Source organism: Canis aureus, chromosome 9 (assembly GCF_053574225.1).
Source record: "Canis aureus isolate CA01 chromosome 9, VMU_Caureus_v.1.0, whole genome shotgun sequence".
NCBI classification, from domain to species: domain Eukaryota; kingdom Metazoa; phylum Chordata; class Mammalia; order Carnivora; family Canidae; genus Canis; species Canis aureus.
Genome location: NC_135619.1, coordinates 30,170,663 through 30,193,573, shown reverse-complemented (window position 1 = coordinate 30,193,573; position 22,911 = coordinate 30,170,663). Strand labels below are relative to the sequence as shown.

Here is a 22,911-nt window from a genome sequence, read left to right as displayed (position 1 = left end):
TCAGTCATTAGCTGGGAGCAGCGAAGGGAAAGCTTGGACAAAGCTGAGCTGAGTTCTGAAGGGTAACTGGTCTCTTGCAACAGGTTCTCTCTTGAGGGGAGATCTGATCGGCACCTATCTATAGCTGCCACACTCGAACACTAAGTCAATTGGAAAATTGGGGTGAATTCCAGGTTCATGTATCTGAATCCTGATAGTCCCTTTATGACCATATAAATGGAGACCTACCAAGTATAGCTCAAATATCTACAAAAGCCATATCAATCCATATCTCTGAAGAAAATATAGTATTTGGAAACAGAAAGATGGTAGTAAAATGCATTCCAGGCAGAAGAAATTGCATGTGAAATAAACGTAATTGAGAGTTAAGCTTCTGTATCTGTTCTTTGGCTGTTCTTTGGTTGTTATAGATTCAAGAAAAAGCTGCAGAACTGGGCTCAGAGAAGATGTAGTTGCAGGAGCCAGTGCATGGCCCCTTGGAACCTCAGGAGGAATTCACTTCTGCAGTGCCTGTTCTTGCAAGATTCAGGTTCTCAGGGAAGAGAATCTGCTTAGCCTGGGTTGGTTATCCGTTGGCCACGGAGGGGAAGGTGCCTTGAACAACAGTCACACTGAGACACATAACCAAAGAAGAAGGAAGGAATGTTGGGCTTTAAACAGAAGGATAAAGGGATGCTGAGCTGGTAAAAGCAACACATGCCCTGTGTAGTTATAAACCATCACTTAGTGAAGCTTAAGAGAACCCAAACCACTCATCATATGTGAGTGAAATAGTTCATTAAATCATTATGATCTTCACCCACAAATTCTTTCCTTAGCAATGTTGGTAAGTGCAAAATTTAGCACACTCTAAGTATGACATTTAATTTTGGATATATGACTTCATCCTGGTCTTGTTTCTCAAATCTAAATCTTCCTGGATTCATTACTTCACTGTGGTCATTTGTGATAACTACAGGACACACGGAATCCAGTGATCCATGTTAGTCCTTGAGCACCTGCCAGAGCATCCCAACCCTGTGACATGTAACTACTGCACATAAAGCACTGACTATATCTGGCTTCCAAGTATAGATTTCTATTTATGGTTTCTGAAAGCCCACAGTGAATATCAGTGTCTACTTAAATTCCTTAAAGCCCAGTGTACAGTCTCCTTCTCCAGGATCCCACAACCTCTTATGCATCCTTTATGAAAGCTCCTATTACCACATAATAGGTAGGAATTCCTTTCTCTTGAAGGGATAAGGAACAATGACACTTATATCTGGATCCCCAGCACCTAATAGTTCCTGACATGTAGTAGGTACGTAGCAAATATTTGTTGTATTAAACTACAATAGAATGAACATTATGAGTCAGTAATGCAGTAACTCACTCGTGTATAACTAGTAAAAGTTTTCTTTGACTCTTAAGAGTCTTGCTCCTGCAAAATGCAGATATGTTGCAAATACCTTCCCATTTTCTGAAAATGAGGAAAGCATTGGGAGTAAATTAGTTAAAATTATTGAGTCTAAGAATATCAATCAGGGTCTAGGCAACAAAACAAGAAACTACACTAGGTATTTTAACTAGAAAACTAATACGTGGAGTTGTTTCACAGATGTTAGAGGACTAACAGAGCGGAAATAGGACATGAAGAGAACCCAGGGAGAACTGCAGGAAGAAGTTACCACCAGTAGAGTGGGAGGAACAAAAAGGTCCAGTTTGGCATTACTAGAAGCTGGCGACTCAGAGAAAAGCCCGTAAGATTGGTGCTCTCTGTGGAGTGGCTGCCAACTGGCTGCCATAAGCTCATTGGGAGCTCAGAGGAAGGGCCCCATGAAGTTGGGGCTCATAGCTTGAGAAGAGAAGATGCCTGGCTAATGCCAGTACCTCTGAAGGTGGGTAATAATTCAGGCTCTAGAAGAGTCAAAAGAAACTGAAGCTATGGAGAACTTCACAGGTAAGGAATAGCAAGAAATGAAAAGAAAGTTTTTTCTCCTTTTCTACTCCCCATTCCTCCTCGTGTCTCCAATTGGTCCAACCTTACTGGAATGGATTCTGAAAATATCATTTGCAGACTTGCAGCCCCAGCATAACAGAATAGAATATAGAAAGGCTGTTTTGGGGGCACTTGGGTGACTCGGTTGGGCATCAGCCTCTCAATTTCGGCTCAGGTTGTGATCTCAGGTCACGAGAATGAGCCCCGCATTGAACTCCACACTCACTGGGGAGTCTGCTTGTCCCTCTCTCTTCCCTTCGGCCCCCAGGTTACATGCTTACTTCTCTATCATTCATTCATTCATTCATTCATTCATTCATCAATCTTTTTTTAAAAAAAAGGAAAAAGAGAAAGGATTAGTTTGGACCCAAAAGACATTAAATAGCCAAATAATATATCTAGGAGCAATATATGACCTAGACTGTTATGGAGGGACCACTTCAGGTATGATCGCCAAAAGAGGGACTAACACAATATCTAAATCAATGCAAATAGCAAGAGTGGCAACTAATAAATTATATGTGTCACTTTCCCTTATTTTCTATTATCTGTAAAGTTGGAATTTTAAAGGCACCAAAAGAAGGTGTAATTGCTTTATTCTCATTTTATTGTACCCTCCTTTATCTAAACAGTGCTTTTAGGAAGACTTAATAAAAAAAGACTTATGTGATAGTTACTGGCAACTAATGTCTAAGTGACTTCTCTGCAGATAACTTTCTCTTTGTATTATCACATAATTCTCTATATTTCTACACCACTAAGTTTTGGCAAGAGCAACTTAAAACAGAAATTTTCAAGTATCTGGTAAAGCAATAATAAATTAATATTCTTGACATATATCTTAAAATCAATAAAACGTTATCTAATCAATTATGATAAGCCAAAATACAGTAACTCATTCTTTTTCATTATGGTTCCATAAATTCAAATGGTTAGCTTCTCAACCTTTGAAAATGAATATGGAGTCTAGATTCCAGCATATATCATATCCTTTTTTGAGAGAGGTTTCCAACAATATTCAACTTAACTCAGCATATGCATAACAATCATCTACCGTTGGTGTGGCAATGTACTTGGAGGGATACAAACATGTGTCAACCAAGTCCCTGCTTTCAACGAGCACACAGTCTAATTTGAAACGGACAAAAGCGGAAGAGCTCTAACCCCAGGTGGACTGGCAGCATGGTGGGGGGAGACCAGCTGGAGAACCTGTTAAGACTTTTTGTATAATGTGGCGTTTGACCTGTGTCTTAAAGATGGTTTCACTTTTTGAGACAAGTCGAAGAATGCTTTGCCATTGCCATCTAAATAGTCTTAATATTTATCAAGCATAGTATAGTTCACATTAAAATCTTGTCTTCCCAACTTGAAATTGTGTGTGTGTGTGTGTGTGTGTTAGATTTACGCATACACACTCTCCTTTATCAAACTCTCCATTTGATCTTAAGATTGTAATGATGGGCATCACTAGACCACAGAAAACGAAGACTTTTTTTAAAAATCGTTGCCTTTTCTATATACAACTCCCCAAAATGCAGATGATTTAAAATAATATAGTACCACACTTTGTACTTGCTTTTATTAAAGCTTACCATACTATATTCTAATTATTTATATTTCTATGTTCCCCTCTGGAATTAATGCCCAAGAACAAAGACTATACATCTATAGTAGGTTACAGAAAATTGTTACTTGATAAATAATAATTAATCTCCATTACTATCATTCCATCATTGAGTACAGAGACAAAGAATCTTTTTCCCATCAATTTATACCCAACTCGTGGGATTTTTGTTTGAAAGACCAGTGTCTCCAATAAGTAACACGTAATGTACCTATTTTTATAATTTCTGAACATTCTTCAGACTGTTAGGGAAATGAATAGCAGTGAATGAACAATGCACTAAACCCCATTTCTAGTGCCACAAGTGGCATTTTTATTCAACAAACTTTAGTTAGAGACCAGCTGTGTACCACAAAGTATATTTTTAGAGCCTATTTTTGTCACACTTGGGCACAATGAACCTATGGAACTCATGATAAATCAAAGATAAGAGTGACATGGATTATTAAACAAAGGAATGGACTATAGAGCGGTTCAGTTAGCAGTGTAAGGCTACATCTGTCCCATCCAGAAGGACAGAATTTCAAGATACCTAAGTAATCCACAAAATCTTTCTACTGGAAAAGTTATTTTCTTTTTTTTTTTCTTTTAAAGATTTTATTTATTTATTCATGAGAGACACAGAGAGAGAGAGGCAGAGACATAGGTGGAGGGAGACACAGGCTCCCTGCATGGAGCCTGATGAGGGACTCGATCCCAGGACCCCAGGATAACGCCCTGAGCCAAAGGCAGCCATTCAACCACCTAGCCACCCAGGTGTCTCTAGAAAAATTATTTTCTTCAGGGGTGTGAACATAGGTCTAGTCTCAAGACTTCTGGTATTGCTTCCTGGTGTGAGTGGCCTTAGTGACTGAGCACGTTGAAGCACACAGTCTTGCTCATGGGCTGGCGCTCGCCCATGGTAACAACTGTCACTTATCTGGACATTCCTGAAGCAGGGCGACAGGGGCACAGACATGTTTCTGAGGCGATTCTCAAAGTGGTTGCACTTTCAAATGTAGTGGAGATAGTCTCAGAGGATGACAGTGGTCCTCTGCATCTTTGTCTTGGTCACCACACCAGACTGAATCCGCCCTCCAATGAAGATGTTACCATGATAGGGGCATTTCTGGTCAATACAGGTGCCCTCGATGGCATCCTTGGATAATTTAAAGACCAGATCCATGTTTCTATAGTGTCGCAGGGGTTTCTCCTTGCTAGTTCCTCCAAGCGGAGCCCCTCTTCTTATTTTGAAAGGTGGTTGGCTGTTTTTGGTAGAAAGGCTCAGTCTGAATCTTTCTGGCTGCCTGAGAAAAGGGTAATCCAGAATCTTAACTTTTCTGCCACTTATTGTGCTGATGTTTTTACTAAATCCCACGTTACATAGCAGCCACAGTGGCATTGGGAAGAGCACACAACACACACACACCCCATCATTTTGAGGTTCTTTGGTGTCCTGTTTTCTCCCAGGAGTTTGAGATTCCTTTAAGGGCCCCAACATTTCAGCTTTACCTTTTCTGCTGCACATCAGAACCTGCTTTCCAGAGCCTCTACTAATAGCAGTGTGGCACCAAAGAACTCAATGGTGATTTGGTACCTCCCTCTCCTTCTAGTAGAGGGGAAAAGCTGAAAGAAGGTAACCAATTGCTCAGGATCACACAGTTATAAGGAAATGGGATTTGAGCTCAGATCTCTTAATGCCCAAGTGAGTGTTCTTTCCAGCATATGATGTGGCCTTGTATTAATGTGTCATCCATAGAATGGCCCTCCTTTTTCAGGTATTTGTATTTTCTCAAGATCAGAACTTAAGCAAAAATAATAACATGAAACTTTATGTTAGATAGGATATTAGGGGAATCCTAGAGCTCTTTTGAGGTTCCTAAAAATTGTATCCTATAGCGGCCTACCTAACAACCTTCTGGCACACAGGAAGTAACTAACCGCTTACATTTTATTGAGAGAAAGGAGAAGGATAATATGATTGGCATCTGCCATGTGTCAGACACTGTGTTACACACTTTACCTGTGGGACCTCATTTCATCTTTAAAATGAGTCCATTAGGTAGCTGTAATTATCCCTATTTATAAACGGTGTGGGGAAGCACTGCATATATTTCTTATGCTTTGTGGCTATCTTTGAAAATGTTTCCTCTGCTAGAGTAATTTCCCACATTATGAATCTCAGATTCATAGGCAGAAACTCAGACTCCCTTTCCCAGCACCTTCACAGTCAGGGTACAAGTCTCAGTCAAAGTCAGGATGAGAGCAGCATGTATAAGCGGTGCTATCCCACATCCACTTTTCTGGCTTGGATAGTAGAGAGGAGTCTGGTCTTCAGTGACAGGAATGATGAGAGCCTTGTGTGTGATAGCCAGCCGGCAGCACCACCGGCAGCAGCAGCGCTCAGGCCTGACCAAGGCAGTCCTGCATGGACGGTTTGGTGTTGTTTCTGGCTATGCAGCCTCTAGACTTCACTATCTGCCTTTCCCGGAGATTCTACAAACTGTTTAATATCCCTTAATAAATCCCCTTCTTTTTAAACTAGCTGAAATGGCTTCTGTGGTTGGCAACTAAGATCCCAGGCCACAATTCAAAACCACAGTGAGATACCACTCACTCACACCCAGTAGGATGACTACTATCAAGAAAATTAAAAAAAAAAAAAACAAAGTAATAAGTGTTAGGGAGGATGCGGAGAAATTGGGACCCTTGTGTACTATTGGTGGGAATGTAAAATGGCGCCATGGCTGTGGAAAGCAGTATGGGAGCTCCTCACAAAATTAAAAATTGTGAGTAGAATTACCCTACTATCTAGCAATCCCACTTCTGGGTGTACCCAAAAGAGTGAAGTCGAGGTCTCAAAGAGATATCTGTACACTTGTATCCATAGCAGCATTGCTCAAATAGCTAAAATGTGAAAGGTGTCTAGAGTAGTCAAAACACAGGGATGCCTGGGTGGCTCAGCGGTTGAGAGTGTGCATTTGATCAGGGTGCGATCCCAGGGTCCTGGGATCGAGCCCTGCATCGGGCTCCCCGCGGGGAGCCTGCTTCTCCCTCTGCCTATGTCTTCTGCCTCTCTCTGTGTGTCTCTCATGAATAAATAAATAGAATATTAAAAAAAAAAGTACATCCAGAAAATGGAAGGCCAGTTGCCAGAGGCCGGGAGGAGGCAAAGGGGTGGTGAGGAGGAGCGAGAGGGCAGGCAAGGCAGGGCCAGGGGCCGGAATGGGACGCCGTTGTCCCCTGGGTGCATCGCAGCATTTCCATTTTACAAGATGAACAGAGCTCTAAGATAGTGGAGACGGCTGCACAGCAACATGAAGGCACTTAATACCATTGAGATGTCCACTTAAAATGGTCAAGGTAGTAAATCTTCTGTTGTGTGCCTCTTACCATAATTTAAAGAGAAAGAAAAGACTGACAGCACCACGCGCTGGTCAGGATGTGGAGCAACCAGGACTCTCCTGTCTTGCTGAGGAGCAAGCAAATGGCTCAGCCATTTCGGAAAATCATATGGCGGCGCCTTGGAAGGTTCAATATACATTTGCTGTATAATCCTGCCATCCCAGCTCTGGGTATTCACCCACCTCGGCCCGCAGAAGGACTTCTTCCCGCGCGGGGCCCCGGGACAGGGGAGGGGTAGCACTGGGGCACCTGCGCTGGTACCGCTGTCCTGGAGGCTGCTTCAGCCGTGGGCATGTCCCGCCGTGGTACAGTCCCCGAGTTCGGCAAGATGTTAGCCTTGGGGGAAGCCGGGCACTTCACAGGATCGCTCCAACTGCCTATGAATCTGCAATTACCTCAGAAAAAAAAAGTTAATTAAAAAAGGGGGGGACAGGGATCCCTGGGTGGCGCAGCGGTTTGGCGCCTGCCTTTGGCCCAGGGCGCGATCCTGGAGACCCGGGATCGAATCCCACATCAGGCTCCCGGTGCATGGAGCCTGCTTCTCCCTCTGCCTGTGTCTCTGCCTCTCTCTCTCTCTCTCTGTGACTATCATAAATAAATAAAAATTAAAAAAAAAAAAAAAAAAAAAAAAAAGGGGGGGACAGCTGGGTGGCTCAGCGGTTGAGCAGCTGCCTTAGGCTCAGGTCGGGATCCCAGGGTCCCGGGATCGAGTCCCACATCGGGCTCCCCTCAGGGAGCCTGCTTCTCCCTCTGCCTGTGTCTCTGCCTCTCTCTGTGTCTCTCATGAATAAATAAAATCTTTAAAAAAAAAAATTCCCAGACCAATACAAGAAGTAATTGTCCTGGTTTTACACGGCCGTTAAAGGTGGAATCCAGATCTGAACCCGCGCCTGACTGGCCCTTCATCACGTGCTGTGTCCTCCCTCTGAGGCCTCGGGCCGGCCGCTGAGCAGCCTCGTGCCTGGTAGAAAGAGGGTTGCCCTGGCCGCGGGAAGCCCTGGCTTCCTGAGAAGAACCCAAGCCCTGTAGCCTAGGACTCTGGGTGACTAAAGGATGTTCTTGGAATGGCAGGCTTTGAGTGCATCTATGAATTTACACGCTTTCAGTAAAGGATGCCATACATTTTAGCACATGGAGCTCCCGCTTGAACACAAAACAAGACGCAGATTATTACTAGCGTGGTGATGGAAACGGTAAAGGCAACACGGTTTTAGCGCTCAGCCCTCGCAATGACTTGGAAGATAGCTGATTGCTACGTGGCAGGGGACACAAATGAAGCGTAAGGAGGTTGAGCAACTTGCCCTGAGTCCTCACAGATGGCTCATAGGAGAGCTGGAGTGCGGTCTAGCTCCAGGGCTCACGCTTTCACTAGCGAAAGCAGGTCAGATGATTCTGTAGAAAAATAAATATGTTGCTGTGTAAGGTGCGGGATTTCTTATTGTTTGAAGGAAATATTGTTTAAATATGTATATTTTAGAAGGACCCACACATGGATTCATTTAAGATGCCCCCACAATACCTCAACGGCTAATACTTGATGAGCCATTCCTGTGAAAGCGGCTTACAATAAAGGATTTCCTCCTGTGGTTGTAACTATGATCTCCACTCAATCCTTGACATGTACGCAGCTTAAAGATGATCTTATGAAACTATTTAGATCTTTTGGATCAACAGATGCCTAAAAATTCAATGGTTGACATGGGAGATGTATCTAGGATGCCAATGGTTTCTGTTTGTACAAAGAGTTAGACACCAGTGAATAAGCATCACAACGTCTCTACAAGGGAGGGAAAGTTGAGAGGACTTAAAGTATTGGCTGCATTCAAGAAACAAATGCAGTTTTATAACCATCTATATGAAAAGAAATCTCACTTTAAGTGAAGAGTATTTTTTAAATGCAAATAATTCACATTCCCTGTCCTCTCCCTTACCTTGTCACACCCATGAATATTTCTATTTTGATACTGGGTTTTCTTAAGGCAGATTTCTATCTCTTTAGCCACATGTTAGAATTACCTAATTTGAAGCCTCAGTGTGATATGGCAGATGGAGAGTATTTAAATCAGAATTGAGATCCAGGTTCTTGGCCTGTTTGCTACCTAAAGCAAATTTTGTTTTTGTTTTTGTTTTGTTTTTAAAAGATTTTATTTATTTACTCATAAGAGACACACAGAGAGAGGCAGAGAGACAGAAAGAGGGAGAAGCAGGCTCCCTGAGGAGAGCCTGACATGGGATTTGATCGCAGGACCATGGGATCGTGCCCTGAGCCCAAGCCAGACGCTCAACTGCTGAGCCATCCAGGCACACACCAATTTGTTTTTTGACTCTGAATGCCTTGTAAACATTTTCTGTATCTGTTTCCTCAAATGCCAGGTGTGTCTTCTCATCTTCACAGACCCTTGGGAAGTATTTTAGAAAGTCCTCCGTGTTCTCCTATCTAGTTCTTGCTTTAAGTGGATTTGGAAAGGAAAGCATTTTGTGGGCACACACATAAAATAATTAATAACTACCATTTAGAGACACTTAGGTTTCCAGCTCAATAACCACACTATCTCAAATCTTTATAACATTCCTACACAGTTGGATATATTAACTGATTGGAATTATTAACAGCCTCATTTTATAAAAGCAGCAGCTGAAGGTGGGGAGGCAGGAGCACTGGCTATGCACACTGACATGGCGTTTGAGGTCAGGGAAGTCACTTCTTGGTCTCCAGTGTCCAGCATGGTGGCCGACACATGCCAGCTCTCAGGAAAAGCCTGCTTTTCAAATAGCTGCTTCTGTGTCATGGCTTTAAGCTGAAGTTCAGAAAGTCATTAATGTGCCTTTCCTATTTCTTCAGTCTCATAAATTTACCTTTGGAAATTTACCTTCTTTTCCTAGAATGCAAGGATTCAAAATCATAAAACACGGAAATGTACATAGATTGCCTTATTTAAGATACCTATGGTTGGCAATCAGCTGTCCAAGGTGGCAAAGAGATGTACACCTGAGGTTTTGAAACAATTTCCTGAAGAAGGATCATCGTACACAGTGACTCATCCACAGGTAGCCCAGGGCCAGCCACATAACTCTCCCAAGGTTTTAGTGTTAATATTGCTGAGCTCTTATGGCATTTGGGTTCAAGGGCAAAAGTACTGGGTGGTTGTTTTAAAATCTGGAAATGCAAAAAGACGTTGAAGTTTTTAAAGGAGATTCAGGAACAAAGAAGGCTTTTAGAAGAGGTGCTTTAAAAGGATGGCTTGCCATATGTAAAATGCAGTTTTTTTTTTTTTTTTTTTTGAGAGAGAGTGAAAGAAAGCACATATGATGGCAGGAGGGGGAGAGGGAGAGAATGAGAGAATCCCAAGCTGACTCCACGCTGAGGATAGAGCCCTCCTCAAGGCTAGATCTCAGGATTCTGAGATCATGACCTGAGCCAAAATCAAGAATTGAATGCTTAACCTACTAAGCCTCCCAGGTGCCCCTGCAATAAGTATTTAAAGAGAAAAAGTATAGAACAACTAAGGGTATGTTAATTAGGGATGAAAACACTTTATTTCACTGTTGGCTAGGCTCACAAAAAGTCAAGGATGATAGGCTCTTATTTTACATTTATTTTCCAATATTTACATTAATTCACCAGTCTCCAGTTAGGGGGAAAAGTTACTTACATGCCTGGTTTTATAATGGTTCGCAGTGATTTGTCTCTTTAGGCTATTCACAAATGTTCTTAGTTGTCACTATTCCATGTAGCACCTCCAGAGTTTGCGCTTTGGAAATAGGTGGGGTTGGGCTTGAAACCTGCCTTTCTTTTGCCCTGGATAGCTGGATGGCTTGTCTACTGTGACCAAACTCTCAGAGCCTTAGCTGTGTCTTTTATAAAATGGGGCTGTTAATAATTCCAACCAGTTAATATATCCAACCGTGTAGGAGTGTTATAAGGATTTGAGATAGTGTGGTTATTGAGCTGGAAACCTAAGTGTCCCTAAATGGTAGTATTAGCTATTTTTTGTCTGTGTCCACAAAATGATTTCCTTTCCAAATTCACTTAAAGCAGGGAAAGTAAATTCAAGTATTTCCTCAAGCAGCTGTATAGTATCATCTTAAGATCACAATGACTCAACTTCCTTTTCCTTAAGGAAATATAATTGGGGGGAGAAAAGAAAGGCTTCCAGCATTGCCCTGTATTCAGCGCTCAGATGAGGTGTCAGTATCCTGCCCAAGCCTGGGGAGGTTAGTTCCCCAGAGTGTCGGAGCTGCACACAGAGGAAGTTGCTGGGTTATTGTGAGAAAGAAGCATGTGGACAAGACTCCTCTTCCAGGCAGCTTTAAAAAGGGGCGTTACATCGTGCATTGTAGGTCAACTCCCAGTGTCCCATACCTTCATTCAAAATCCTGACAACCACCCCTACACGTTTGGTAGTTTTAGCAAAACAGTTAGGAGCAAAGGTTCTGGACTCACTGCCTACATTCCAATCCCTGCTTTGCAACTCACTAGCTGTGTGTCCTTAGACAAATTACTTACCCATTCTAGTCTCTGCCTTTGGCTCAGGTTGTGATCCCAGGGTCCTGAGATCAAGTCCTGCATCAGGCTCCCCTAGGGAAGCCTGTTTCTCTCTCTGCCTATGTCTCTGCCTCTCTGTGTCTCTCATGGATAAATAAATAAAATCTTTTTTTTAAAAAATGACTTACCCAATCGGAGAAGGACAACCATTATATGGTCTCATTCATTTGGGGAATATAAATAGTAGTGAAAGGGAATAGAAGGGAAGGGAGAAGAAATGGATGGGAAATATCAGAAAGGGAGACAGAACATGAAGACTGCTAACTCTGGGAAATGAACTAGGGGTGGTGGAAGAGGAGGAGGGCGGGGGGTAGGGGTGAATGGGTGACGGGCACTGAGGGGGGCACTTGACGGGATGAGCAATGGGTGTTATTCTGTATGTTGGCAAATTGAACACCAATAAAAAATAAATTTATTATTAAAAAAAATAAAAAATAAAAAAATAAAATAAAAATGACTTACCCATTCTAAAACTCCCTTCCTTGCGATAACATTGATGCCCATCGCCCAGGGCTACTGTGAGGCTCACATAGAAAATAATGTCTTCATTAATGTCTTCACATAATGCCTGCCGCAAAGTACACACTAGTTGTTGCTATTGTTGTTTGGCAATAGTAGTTATCTTGCACAGTATCAAACACTAGTAAGAAGGTAGAAATCCTAGTCTTCTGACTCCAGATCCCAGGCTCTTTCTCTTACCATGTGTAATAGCTCTACAGAATGTTTATTGCTTTCTTCAGTGATTAAAATACCTCAGGACTGTTTCTGTAATCCAGGGACGCTGAAGGATTCTAATTATGCAGAGCCACAAATAAAAGGTCACTGTTAGTAGAAAAAGACAATGTTGTATCACTGTTCTTTGCTCTTGCTTGAGAAAAAGAACCCACATATCAGACTATGTCTTAGCTCCCAAGAACTATACTTCCCAGGAGTTATCATTCTCGGTTACCAAAATGAGTTTCAGGGGCACCTGGGTGGCTCAGTGGTTGAGTGTCTGCCTTCAGCTCAGGTCATGATCCTGGGTCCTGGGATGAGTCCACATTAGGCTCCCCACAGGGAGCCTGCTTGTCCCTCTGCCTGTGTCTTTGACTCTCTCTGTGTCTCTCATGCATAAATAAATAAAATCTTTTAAAAAACAAACAACAAAAACCTACAATAAGTTTCAGTCCTGCCAATCAAAAGCACTGCCTGTGATTTGACAGTTGAGAGGCCAGTTGACACCAGAGAGACCACAGTATCCTCTCTGATGCTAATGGTGCCATCAACTGTTTGTCTCCCTTGCAAAGTTATCCTCTAATATTTTGCTCCAACTTCCTCCAAACAAAACAACTGGTGCAGCTGCCAGTGTGACTGGCTGGCTTTCTGGTTCACTGCCTACTTAGACGTAAATAAATGGTACACTTGCTCCTCACTTTAACTACCACTGGGCTTGGCTTGGCTCAACTCCAGGCTCCTTGGGTACTGAACCTTGTAGAGTCCATAAAGTTAATTTTCCAGACTAACTGCAACCTCGTATGAACTTCATACAAGGCAGCTCTGGAGAAAGTCACACTGACTTTGCCATATCACTTAAAAATAATTTTTTTAACTGTCAAAAAGAAATCTTCACCAACATAGATCAGTTGCTGGGCCATAAAACAAATCTTAACACATTTCAAAGAATGTAAGTCATACAAAGAGATTTCTCTGAAAACAATGGAATTAAGCGAGAAATAAGTAATAAAAAGATACCTCGAAAGCCCCCAAGTAGTTGGAAACTGAACAACACACTTCAAAATAAACCACGGGTCAAACAGGAAGTCACAAGATAAACTGGAAAATACTTTGAGATGAATGAAAATGAAAATGCAACATATTAAATTTTCTGGGATGCACTTAAAGTAGGGCTTAGAGGAAAATGTATGGCGTCAAAGGCTTATATTATCAAGAAGAAATATCTAAAATTAGGAGTCTAAGTCTCCATCTTAGAAAAAACTAGAAAAAGCAGCTAAAAGCAAAGCAAGCAGAAAGAAAAAATAAGAGATGAAATCAATGAAATTGAAAAACATAAAAATCATAGAGAAAAATCAACTAAATCAAAAGTTGTTTCTTTTAAAAGATCAATAAAATTGATAAAACTTAGTCAAACTGATAAAGAGAAAGAAGGGGGAAAAAATCAAATTACTAACATTAAGAATGACACGGGATAAGCCTGGGTGGCTCAGTGGTTGAGCGCCTGCCTTTGGCTCAGGTCATGATCCTGGGGTTCTGGGATGAGTCCCACGTCATGAGTCCCCCTTGCTTATCCCTCTGCCTATGTCTCTGCCTCTCTCTCTGTGTCTCTCATGAATAAATAAATAAAATCTTAAACACACACACACACACACACACACACACACACACACACAGACAATTACTTACCTATTAGACTGGCTAAAATCAAAAGACCTGAATACCAAATGCTGGCAAAGATGCAGAGTAATTGGAACATGGCTGGCAGGATGTAAAATGGCACAGTCACTTTGGAAAATATTCTGGCAATTACTTACAATAACATACACTTATCCTGTAACCCAGCAGTACTCCTCCTAAGTATTATTTTCCCAAGAGAAAGGAAAACAAATGTTCACACAAAAGACCATGCATAATGTTCACAGTGGCCTGATTACAAAACTAGAAACAACTCAAATATTCTTCAACTGGGAATAAACAGTCTGGTTTATCCATACAATGGAATACTACTCAGCAATAAACATGAATGAACTACTTATAAATGCATAGATGAATCTCAAACGCATTATGTTAAGTAAAAGAAGGTTAGTTAGCCTCAAAAGGGGACATTTATATGCCATTCTGGAAAAGGCAAAACTACAGAGACAATCAGTGGTTGCCATTTGCAAACAATTTCTAGGAGGTTCACAGACCACCTGTAGCTCATCCCAAGACTCCATCTCTATGCTACTCCGTGGTCAAGGCAGCCACCCATTCCTCTCCTCAGAGCTCCAGCTCCTTCCTGAACCCTAACCAGATTTACCTTTAGGGCATGCTGCTTGGTGCGGGATTGGTTCCTGTTTCATAGACAGTATGACACTTTTCTCTCCTCAGGTATCACTTCTGGGGCAAACCACCCATCTCAGGGCTGGGCATACTGCATGGGATTGGTGGTAAGGCATTGTGGCAATCTGCCTAGTAGCAAACTATTTCATGATTTCCCCAGGTCCATGAACTTCCCACCGTTGTGCTGTGACCTGAGAGAATGGGAGCCAGTTGGAGAAGGATGAGAATAAGGAACCTAAAAGAAGAACACCCATCTGGCTCAGTGGGTAGAGCACTGACTCTTCATTTCAGGGTCCTGAATTGGAGTCCCACATTGGGTATAGAGATTTCTTAAGGGAAAAAAAAAAACAAAACCTAAAACCAAGGTGGGCTCTGTAGATCTCCACCTCCCACATCAGAAAGCCCAGCTATGTAGGAAGTCAGTGGTGATGGATCCCCAAGCAAATGGAAGGAAGTGTCGACTTGGACCAGCTTCAGTCATCATACCTCCCTCTCTCTCTACCTTTCGCTCATTCATCATTCTTTTTTTTTTTTTTTTTTTTTATTAAGATTCAATGTATTTATCCATGAGAGATACACAGAGAGAGAGGCGGAGGCACAGGCAGAGGAGCAGCAGGCTCGATCCCAGGACCCCAAGGCAGCCGCTCACCCCTGGAGCCCCCAGGCGCCCCTCCTTCGGCAGGCAGGCTTCGACGGGATGCTACAGCGGGTGTGGACAGACGCAGAAGCTCGCCCTCCCGGCGTTTGCAGCCCCCGCTGCAGACCAGGGGAGCCGTCAGCTCTCGGGGCGCGCGGGCGAAGTCAGAGCGCAGGGGGCTGCGGGGCGCTCGTGGCGCGGGCGGCCCCCGCCCTGCAGCCGCCCACCGGGCCCCTCCCGCAGCCGCGCGGCCGCCCGCCCCAGGCCAGCCCGGGCCCGCGGGGATGGAGGCGGCGGGGGCGGGGCCCGCGGGCGGTCGCGGCGCCGTGAGTCCCGGGCTGGGGAGGCGCGCGGGCCGGGACTGCGGGCCCCGCCGCCAGGTGCGCGGCTCCAGGGGCGCGGAGGGCGGGGCGGGGGGGGGGGGCGGGACTGCGCGGCCCTGCTCCCGCCGGGCTCCCCCCCATCCCCGCCCCCGCGGGGACCCAGCCGGCGTCTCCCTGCCCGGGGTGGGCGGGGGGGACCGACACCCGACATTAGAACCGGGGAGGCCCGGAGCCTTCCCAGGCCGCAGCCGGCTCAGGTGTCTTGGATCGCAGGAGCTGACGTTCAACGAGACCGATTACCTTACAAGGCGGTTCATTTTTGGATGACGGGTTGTATTCTAACTTGCAGGGTGTGTACCGGGTCGGCTAGAGTCGGTCCCCGAGGGCAGCCACCGCCGCGGGGTGACGTTTGAAGGAAGCTGCGGGTCCCTACCTCGTGGACGAGCGCGCTCCTGCTCCAGGGGCCCCACGCAGGCCCGTGGGTGAGCCGGGCCCCAGGGCGGGCCGCTCGCGCCGATGTTTCGTGAGCGACACTTTCAGACTATGTGAAGATCCGTTTTAAGATTTAGCCCTCTATGATGGAGAAGTATGAAAAAATCGGGAAAATTGGCGAAGGATCCTATGGAGTTGTGTTCAAGTGCAGAAACAGGGACACGGGTCAGATCGTAGCCATCAAGAGATTTTTGGAGTCAGAAGATGACCCTGTCATAAAGAAAATCGCCCTTCGAGAAATCCGCATGCTCAAGGTAATGGGTTCTTTAAAGTGAATTTCCAGGGACTAAAAACATTAAACTGACTGCTGTTATGTTGAATAAATGTGTTAACATCTCTTTCCTGCACGGGCTTTTGTCCTCATGGACACAGACAGGACGTCCCTGTACAGGTCACCAATTACATAATGAGCTTTTAGAAAGCAGGGACACCAGTGCAGGGAAAGATAGAGATGCTTGTTGGGACGTTTCATTTTTCTTCCCCATAGCTTCTTTCCCAGGTTGGCTGCAGACCTGGTACTTCAAGAGCCATCAACTTTGATACTGCAGAAACTTACCACAACCCCAGTTGGTTACCATTCGTGAGTTTTAAACTTTCAGGCCATCTTCTGTTAACATTTCAGTCCCTGAAGATAATCATTCACCTGTTTTCAAACTGCTAGGAAGCTGTCGGGTTTTCTTTACACTTTACATTTATCTGCTGCTGAACATCATAATGTCCTTTCTCTAGAAAAAAATTTTTTTTGAATATTTTATTTATTTTTTCATGAGAAACACACACACACAGAGATAGAGACAGAGACAAAGACACAGGGAGAAGCAGGCTCCATGCAGGGAGCCCGACGTGGGACTCCATCCCGGATCTCCAGGATCACACCCTAGGCGAAAGGTGGTGCTGAACCACCCAGACTGCCCGAAAAAATTATTTTTTAAAGAGATTTTTTACTTATTGATTTGACACACAGCACAAGCAGGGGGAGAGGGAGAAGCAGACTCCCCACTAAGCAAGGAGCCCCAAAGTGGGGCTCAGTCCCAGGACTCTGGGATCATGACCTGAGTCGAAGGCAGACACTTAACTAAGCCACCCAGGCACCCCAAAAAGATTCGTCTTAAAGAAACAAAATGATCACTTTTAAAATGTTTGTTGACCCTAGAAGACCATGAAATAAGAAGCGGTGGAAAAAGTTGTTTATTACTACCTGAAAATATTTTTTTCCTGTAATAGAAAGAGGCTGCTTTTCTGAATTTCTGTGAAGAGGAAACCCAAATCCCAACATAGAGTGTGACACGTATGAACCCAGTGAGGTTAACTTGGTCTCAGACAGTTGAGGCCTCTATATTGGGACACATATAACCAATCAACTATATGACAAGCAGAGAGCAAACTGGTGGGGGAGGTAAGGGGAACATCCAGGAGATTTTCACTTATCCTTGCCTCTGTTTTCTCCAGGCGTCTCTAAAAGTCTCTCTTGCCCATGGCTTGAGTGTGTGGAGTAATCTCTGAATAAGGATCCTGGTGTGAATTAGCAGGCTTTGGGTAAATTTAAATGGGTGGGTAATGGAAAACCTCTCTCTTTGCGTTTGGGATGTTCTCTACTAGCAGGATGTTATCTACTCTGAGAAGACACTTCCAAGGTTCCCCTACTCCCACTCCGATAGGGTATCCCCTAGGAAAGGGTGAGACTGGCAGTGTTTGCCCAGCCCATGCCCTGGACTGCTCTCCTTTTACCCCGACTACAGGGACAGGTTCTCACCTTTTCTTTTGGGCTGATCTGTGTTTTTTACTTTCTCAGGCTTTCCCTAGAGGAGAAGGTGATAACTTAGTTTCAAAGGATTCATTTACTCCAAAGAAAAGACAGTCTGTTTCTAGTGGAGAGATACTTTTTCTGATTCTGAAGGTCACCTATGAATGCCTCTCAACCCTCTTCAATACTGGGTTTACAAGTGTAGCCCTCTGAATTAATTGAGCTGCTTCCGGATGGGGACCTCTGTGTCTCTGTATGGATTACTAAGCACATAGTAGGCCTCCAATAAATGTTACTGTAGATTGAAAAAAAATGTTAACAAAATAAGCTCTTAGGTAGGGTGGTTATTGCCAATGAATTAAGAAGTCAGATGTGTTCTCTTATTGATGCTATCTAGAGGAGTTGTGTGCACAGGAGCCTGATTACGAGGCACAGAGCACCCCATTCTTCAAAATGAAGTGCACAGAGGTAGACTCCCCCAAACTATATGAGGTGATGGGACTAGATGACTGTTAGTGTGTGTCCTTCAAAGCCCTAACTTTTCAGCATGCTGTGATGTTCCCAGCATTTACCAGGTACTTAAATATTTGCTGAAATAGTGAATTGAAAGTTTCTTAAATGAAGTCACATTTTCTCCATGTAATTTTTCAGTAAATTGTATAGAGCCTCATTGTGTCTAAATCAATGTTTTTTAAAAAGGTTTTATTTATTTTAGAGAGAGGGTGAGCAAATGAGCACGTGAGCAGGGGGAGGGGCAGGAGAGGGAGAGAGAATCTCAAGCAGACTCCCCGCTGAGTGCCAAGCCAGCTCTGTGCTCAGCATGAGGTCAACCTCGTTGATCTCACGATGCTGAAATTGTGACCTGAACCAAAACCAAGAGTCCGATGCTCAACCAACTGAGCCACCCAGGTGCCCCTAAAACAATGTTTATATGAAAGTATAAAATAAATTTCAGATGGTTAACTCATGGAAGGGAAGTAAGATAAATTTCTTCTTGGCTGTCACTCCTGATAAACTGGATTCCTATGTCTCCATTCCTGACAAGAACCCTCTAAATAAAAGTGTTTAAGAGGCACATTTGAACTAGACTTCGAAGTGTTTAGGAAGGCATGGAATGAGAAGGCATTCAGGGCAGTTTCTCCTAGGAAAAGGTGCATAAGTAGAAAGCAATATATTGAGGGAATACAGGTTATAACCCTAAAGTCTTAGCCAAGATTGCCTGCTGGGTGCTAATGGGCCAGGAAGAGAAGGAAAAAGGAAGCCAGGGTTCAGTAGAAGGCAGTGTGAGGAATTTCCTGAATGTAGGTGTGGCCTGGGATAACTGACACTTTGCACAAAGCTATACCTTGGTCCCAGGTGGCCTTTGGGGTCTGGCGCTTGACTCCAGGGGACATGTTGTAGTCCTGGAGAACAGGAAACTGAGGAGATCTAGGCAGATGTTTTAGGGCCCACATCTGAGCTGGAATTCAAGGGAGAGTTCCAGTGGCCTGTGGGAAGAGGAATCCTAAATTGTGAACAAAGCACAGGAGTGTGGGCCCCGGGGAAGTTTGCTGCTCAGTGAGTTTGAGTTCTTGGCACTATACTGGCACACTTCTTGTAGAGCTGTGCTTTTAATGACCCCTGCTAAGGTCAGGACCTAGGAGGATTGAGGCTGAAGGTTACCTCAGTAACATTAGCCAAAGCACGTGGGGACCAGCAGGGGCTGACCCCCTGACCGCTCCTATTATGGTAAAAAAAAAAAAAAAAAAAAAAAAAAAGAAGAAGAAGACACGTAGATTAAGACCAGGTGTAGAAGGCTTTGAATTCCAGGCTAAGGAATTTGGCTTTCTCCTGCAAAGCAAGAAGACAGCCAAATTTTTTCTAATTAGACAGTTGTCATTTGTAGACTTCTGGATTTTTTTTCTTCTCTACAACCGCCCTCCCCGCCCCCCCCCCCCCCCGATTTACTAAGTGACATGTAACACTGTGTAAATTTAAGGCCTACAGTATGCTATTTGTTACACATATGTATTATGAAACGATTACCACAGTAAGGTAGCTAACCATCACCCCGCATTTTTTTGGTAGTTAGAGCATTTAAGATATATTCTCTTAGCCACTTTCAGGTATATAATATGTATTGTTAACTGTAGTCATCATGTGCACATTAGATCACTTGGAACTTTGTCATCTTTTACCTGGAAGTTTGTACTCAATCTCCCCACCCTTCAGTCCCTGCCAACCGCCATTCTGCCCTCTATATTTGTGAGTTCAGCTTTTTTAGATTCCATGTATAAGTGAAAACATCCAGTATTTGTCTTTCTCGGACTTATTTCACTTAGCATAGTACCCTCAAAGTCTATGTCCTTGAAAATGGCAGGATTTTCTTCTTTTTATGGCTAAATAATATTTGATTATACACATACACACACACACACGTGTGTGTGTGTGTGTGTGTGTATATATATATATATCTCATGTAGACTTTTGGATTTCTTGGATCTGTAAAATTATTATTATTATTATTATTTTGCAAATTGGGATAGTGTTGTCAGTATTTTTAAAAAACCAACTACCCTCACCATCATTTCATAAAAGAAAGGACATTTTAATATTTTTTTAAAAAGGAAAGACAATTTTATTATTTTTTAAAGGTTGTATTTATTTATTCATGAGAGAGAGAGAGAGAGAGGTGCAGAGACATAGGCAGAGGGAGAAGCAGGCTCCATGTAGGGAGCCCAATGTGGGACTCTATCCCAAGACTCCAGGATCACACACCGGGCCAAAGGCAGTGCCCAACCACTGAGCCACCCGGGCTGCCCAAGACACAATTTTAGACAGAAGCACAGTCTTCCTGAGAGGATGGTTGACAAGTACAAATAACATCTGTGTAGCTACTTTTCTGTAGTGGGTGAATAATGTGTGTGATTATGTGTATGTCTGTGTATGTGTACCATTATTTTTCTCATTTCGCTGTCTGCTGATGAAAATGGTCACCTTGTTTACTTTGTGCAACCTAAATGGCCTGAAAGTTAGCACTGTGTCTGGGAACGAAAAGATTCCACAGGTCAGGTGCTGTCCTGCTTATAGAGTCTGTGGCTGAGACAGTGAAACACTTGCACAACAAAAGAACTGAATTGTCCTCAGATTTGTAATAGAATTTGGCTTCTATCCATCCTCAGAGAATTCCTTGTGTGTTTTTAAAGCTGTTTATTTTACAATTTAGAGCAACTCCCAGTAGTTGCTATTGGACTCTTTAAAAAATTATGGTTGTTTCCTCTTCCTCTGAAGCAGATAAGATCACAGGAACGAATCATCTAGCAGTCAGTTGCATAATTTTCAAGGCAGCATACCTACAATGCTTCCCATTTTTGGTATGGAAACATATATGAGGATGTAACCATCCATTGGTAAATGCTTTTGAGGTGATGAATATTATCCAAAAACTGATTTTGCTAATAGTTTTAGAAAACATTTTTTTTCTGAAAATTTGAAACTTTTCAAATAACATTATTTTGTACCATTTAAAAAAAAGCATGACACCTTTTTATGAGACAAATCTAGTCTTTGTACTATTAAACTTTTTAGAAAACATTTATTTACTTTTAGAGAGAAAGAGTGAGGGGGGACAGTGCAGGGGGAGAGTCCCAAGCAGACTCCATGCTGAGCATGGAGCCCAACAGTGGGCTCAATTCTACAACCCCAAGATCACCACCTAAGCCCAAACCAAGAGTCAGATCCTCAACTGATTGGGCTACCCAGGTACCCCCTAATAAACTGCTTTTTATTTTTATTAAGATTTTATTTATTTATTTGACACAGAGAGAGATAGTGTGGCAGGCAGAAGGAGAAGGAGAAACAGGCTCCCTGCTTTGTGAACTCGATCCCAGGACCCTAGTATCATGACCTGAGCCGAAGGCAGAACCTTAACCAACTGAGCCACCCAGACGTCCCTAAGCTGCTTTTTATTTTATTTTATTTTATTTTTGAGATTTTATTTATTTATTCATGAGAGAGAGAGAGAAAGAGGCAGAGACACAGGCAGAGGAAGAAGCAGGTTCCATGCGGGGAGCCTGATGTAGGACTCGATCCTGGAACTTCAGAATCATATCCTGAGCTGAAGGCACATGCTTAACTGCTGAGCCACTCAGGTGTCCCCCTAAGCTGATTTTTAAACTAATTATAATTCACTGTTCACCAAGAGGTCTTATTGCAATCAACCATTTAATGTTTAATTCTGAATCTTATTTTTTCCCACTTACATAGTTAGTCTTTTAAAAATATAAACAATTGTAGCAGTTATAATCAGTCAGCTCATACTCTAAGGACATACTCTAAATTAAGTACCATTTAGTGACAGTAATAAAATTATACTGCAATACTGAGCTCAAAGCAGCTATCCTACACTTTCTCAGTCACTTTCCAATGGGGGGGGAAGAATTCAATATTTTCAGTCACCATTTTTGATGAGACACCTGTGCATAAGAGAGTTGGCATGTGTTCATCTGGGAACTTTTTACAGAACCCCTGTATGTAGCAGACAATGCTCATGGCCCCTACCCTCCAAGTAAGGAGAGACTGACAGTAAACAAATAATTAAATGTCAAGTAGTGAAATATAAAGTAGGATAAAGGGGTAAACAGTGATGAAGGGGCTTTTTTATAGAGAGGGGTTAGGAAAAGCCTTTCTGATGAATGACATTTGAAGAGATACCAGAAGGAAATGGGAAGAGATGAGTGATGCAGGCATTCCAGGCAGAGGGACGAGTGAGTATGAAGGCCACAGGCAGGATCAAGTGATGTGTATTAGGCATGTTCTGGTGTGTTCTAGGAGAAACAAAGAGATTAGTGCATCTACCGCACAGTAAGCAAGGACAAGGGTCATAGGAGATGAAGTTAGAAGAGTAAGGGATCAGACACGAGGGCCTTGTGTGCCTCAGTAGGAATCATGGATTTTACTTTGAATGAGATGGGAGCCATCAGAGGATTTTGAGCAAAGGGGTGCCTTAGCATGACATACATTCTAGAAGGATTCCTCTAGCTTCTTGTTGCTCCAGCTCCATGAGCAAGAAGATCAGTTAGAAGATTATTGGAGAGGGGTGCATGGGTGGCTCAGTCCATTAAGCACCTACCTTTGGCTCAGGTCAGGATTCTGGAGTCCCTGTG

The 22,911-nt window shown here is 43.3% G+C and overlaps 1 protein-coding gene and 1 pseudogene across 2 annotated transcripts in view; one reads left to right on the top strand and one right to left on the bottom strand.

Moving 5' to 3' along the window:
* Positions 1–3,446: 3,446 nt before the first annotated feature.
* Positions 3,447–12,039, bottom strand: LOC144319922 (small ribosomal subunit protein uS17-like; annotated as a pseudogene).
* A 3,433-nt stretch (positions 12,040–15,472) lies between these two features.
* Positions 15,473–22,911, top strand: part of CDKL1 (cyclin dependent kinase like 1) — a 56,908-nt gene continuing 49,469 nt past the window's right edge. The window contains exons 1-2 of one of the 2 annotated variants that reach the window (XM_077909235.1): positions 15,473–15,588; positions 15,881–16,277. In XM_077909235.1, coding sequence (XP_077765361.1) covers positions 16,107–16,277 — 171 coding nt within the window. In that variant the 5' untranslated portion in view covers positions 15,473–15,588; positions 15,881–16,106. Of the gene's footprint in view, positions 15,589–15,695; positions 16,278–22,911 lie in introns of those variants that run through there. The other variant, XM_077909234.1, reaches the window with a different exon arrangement.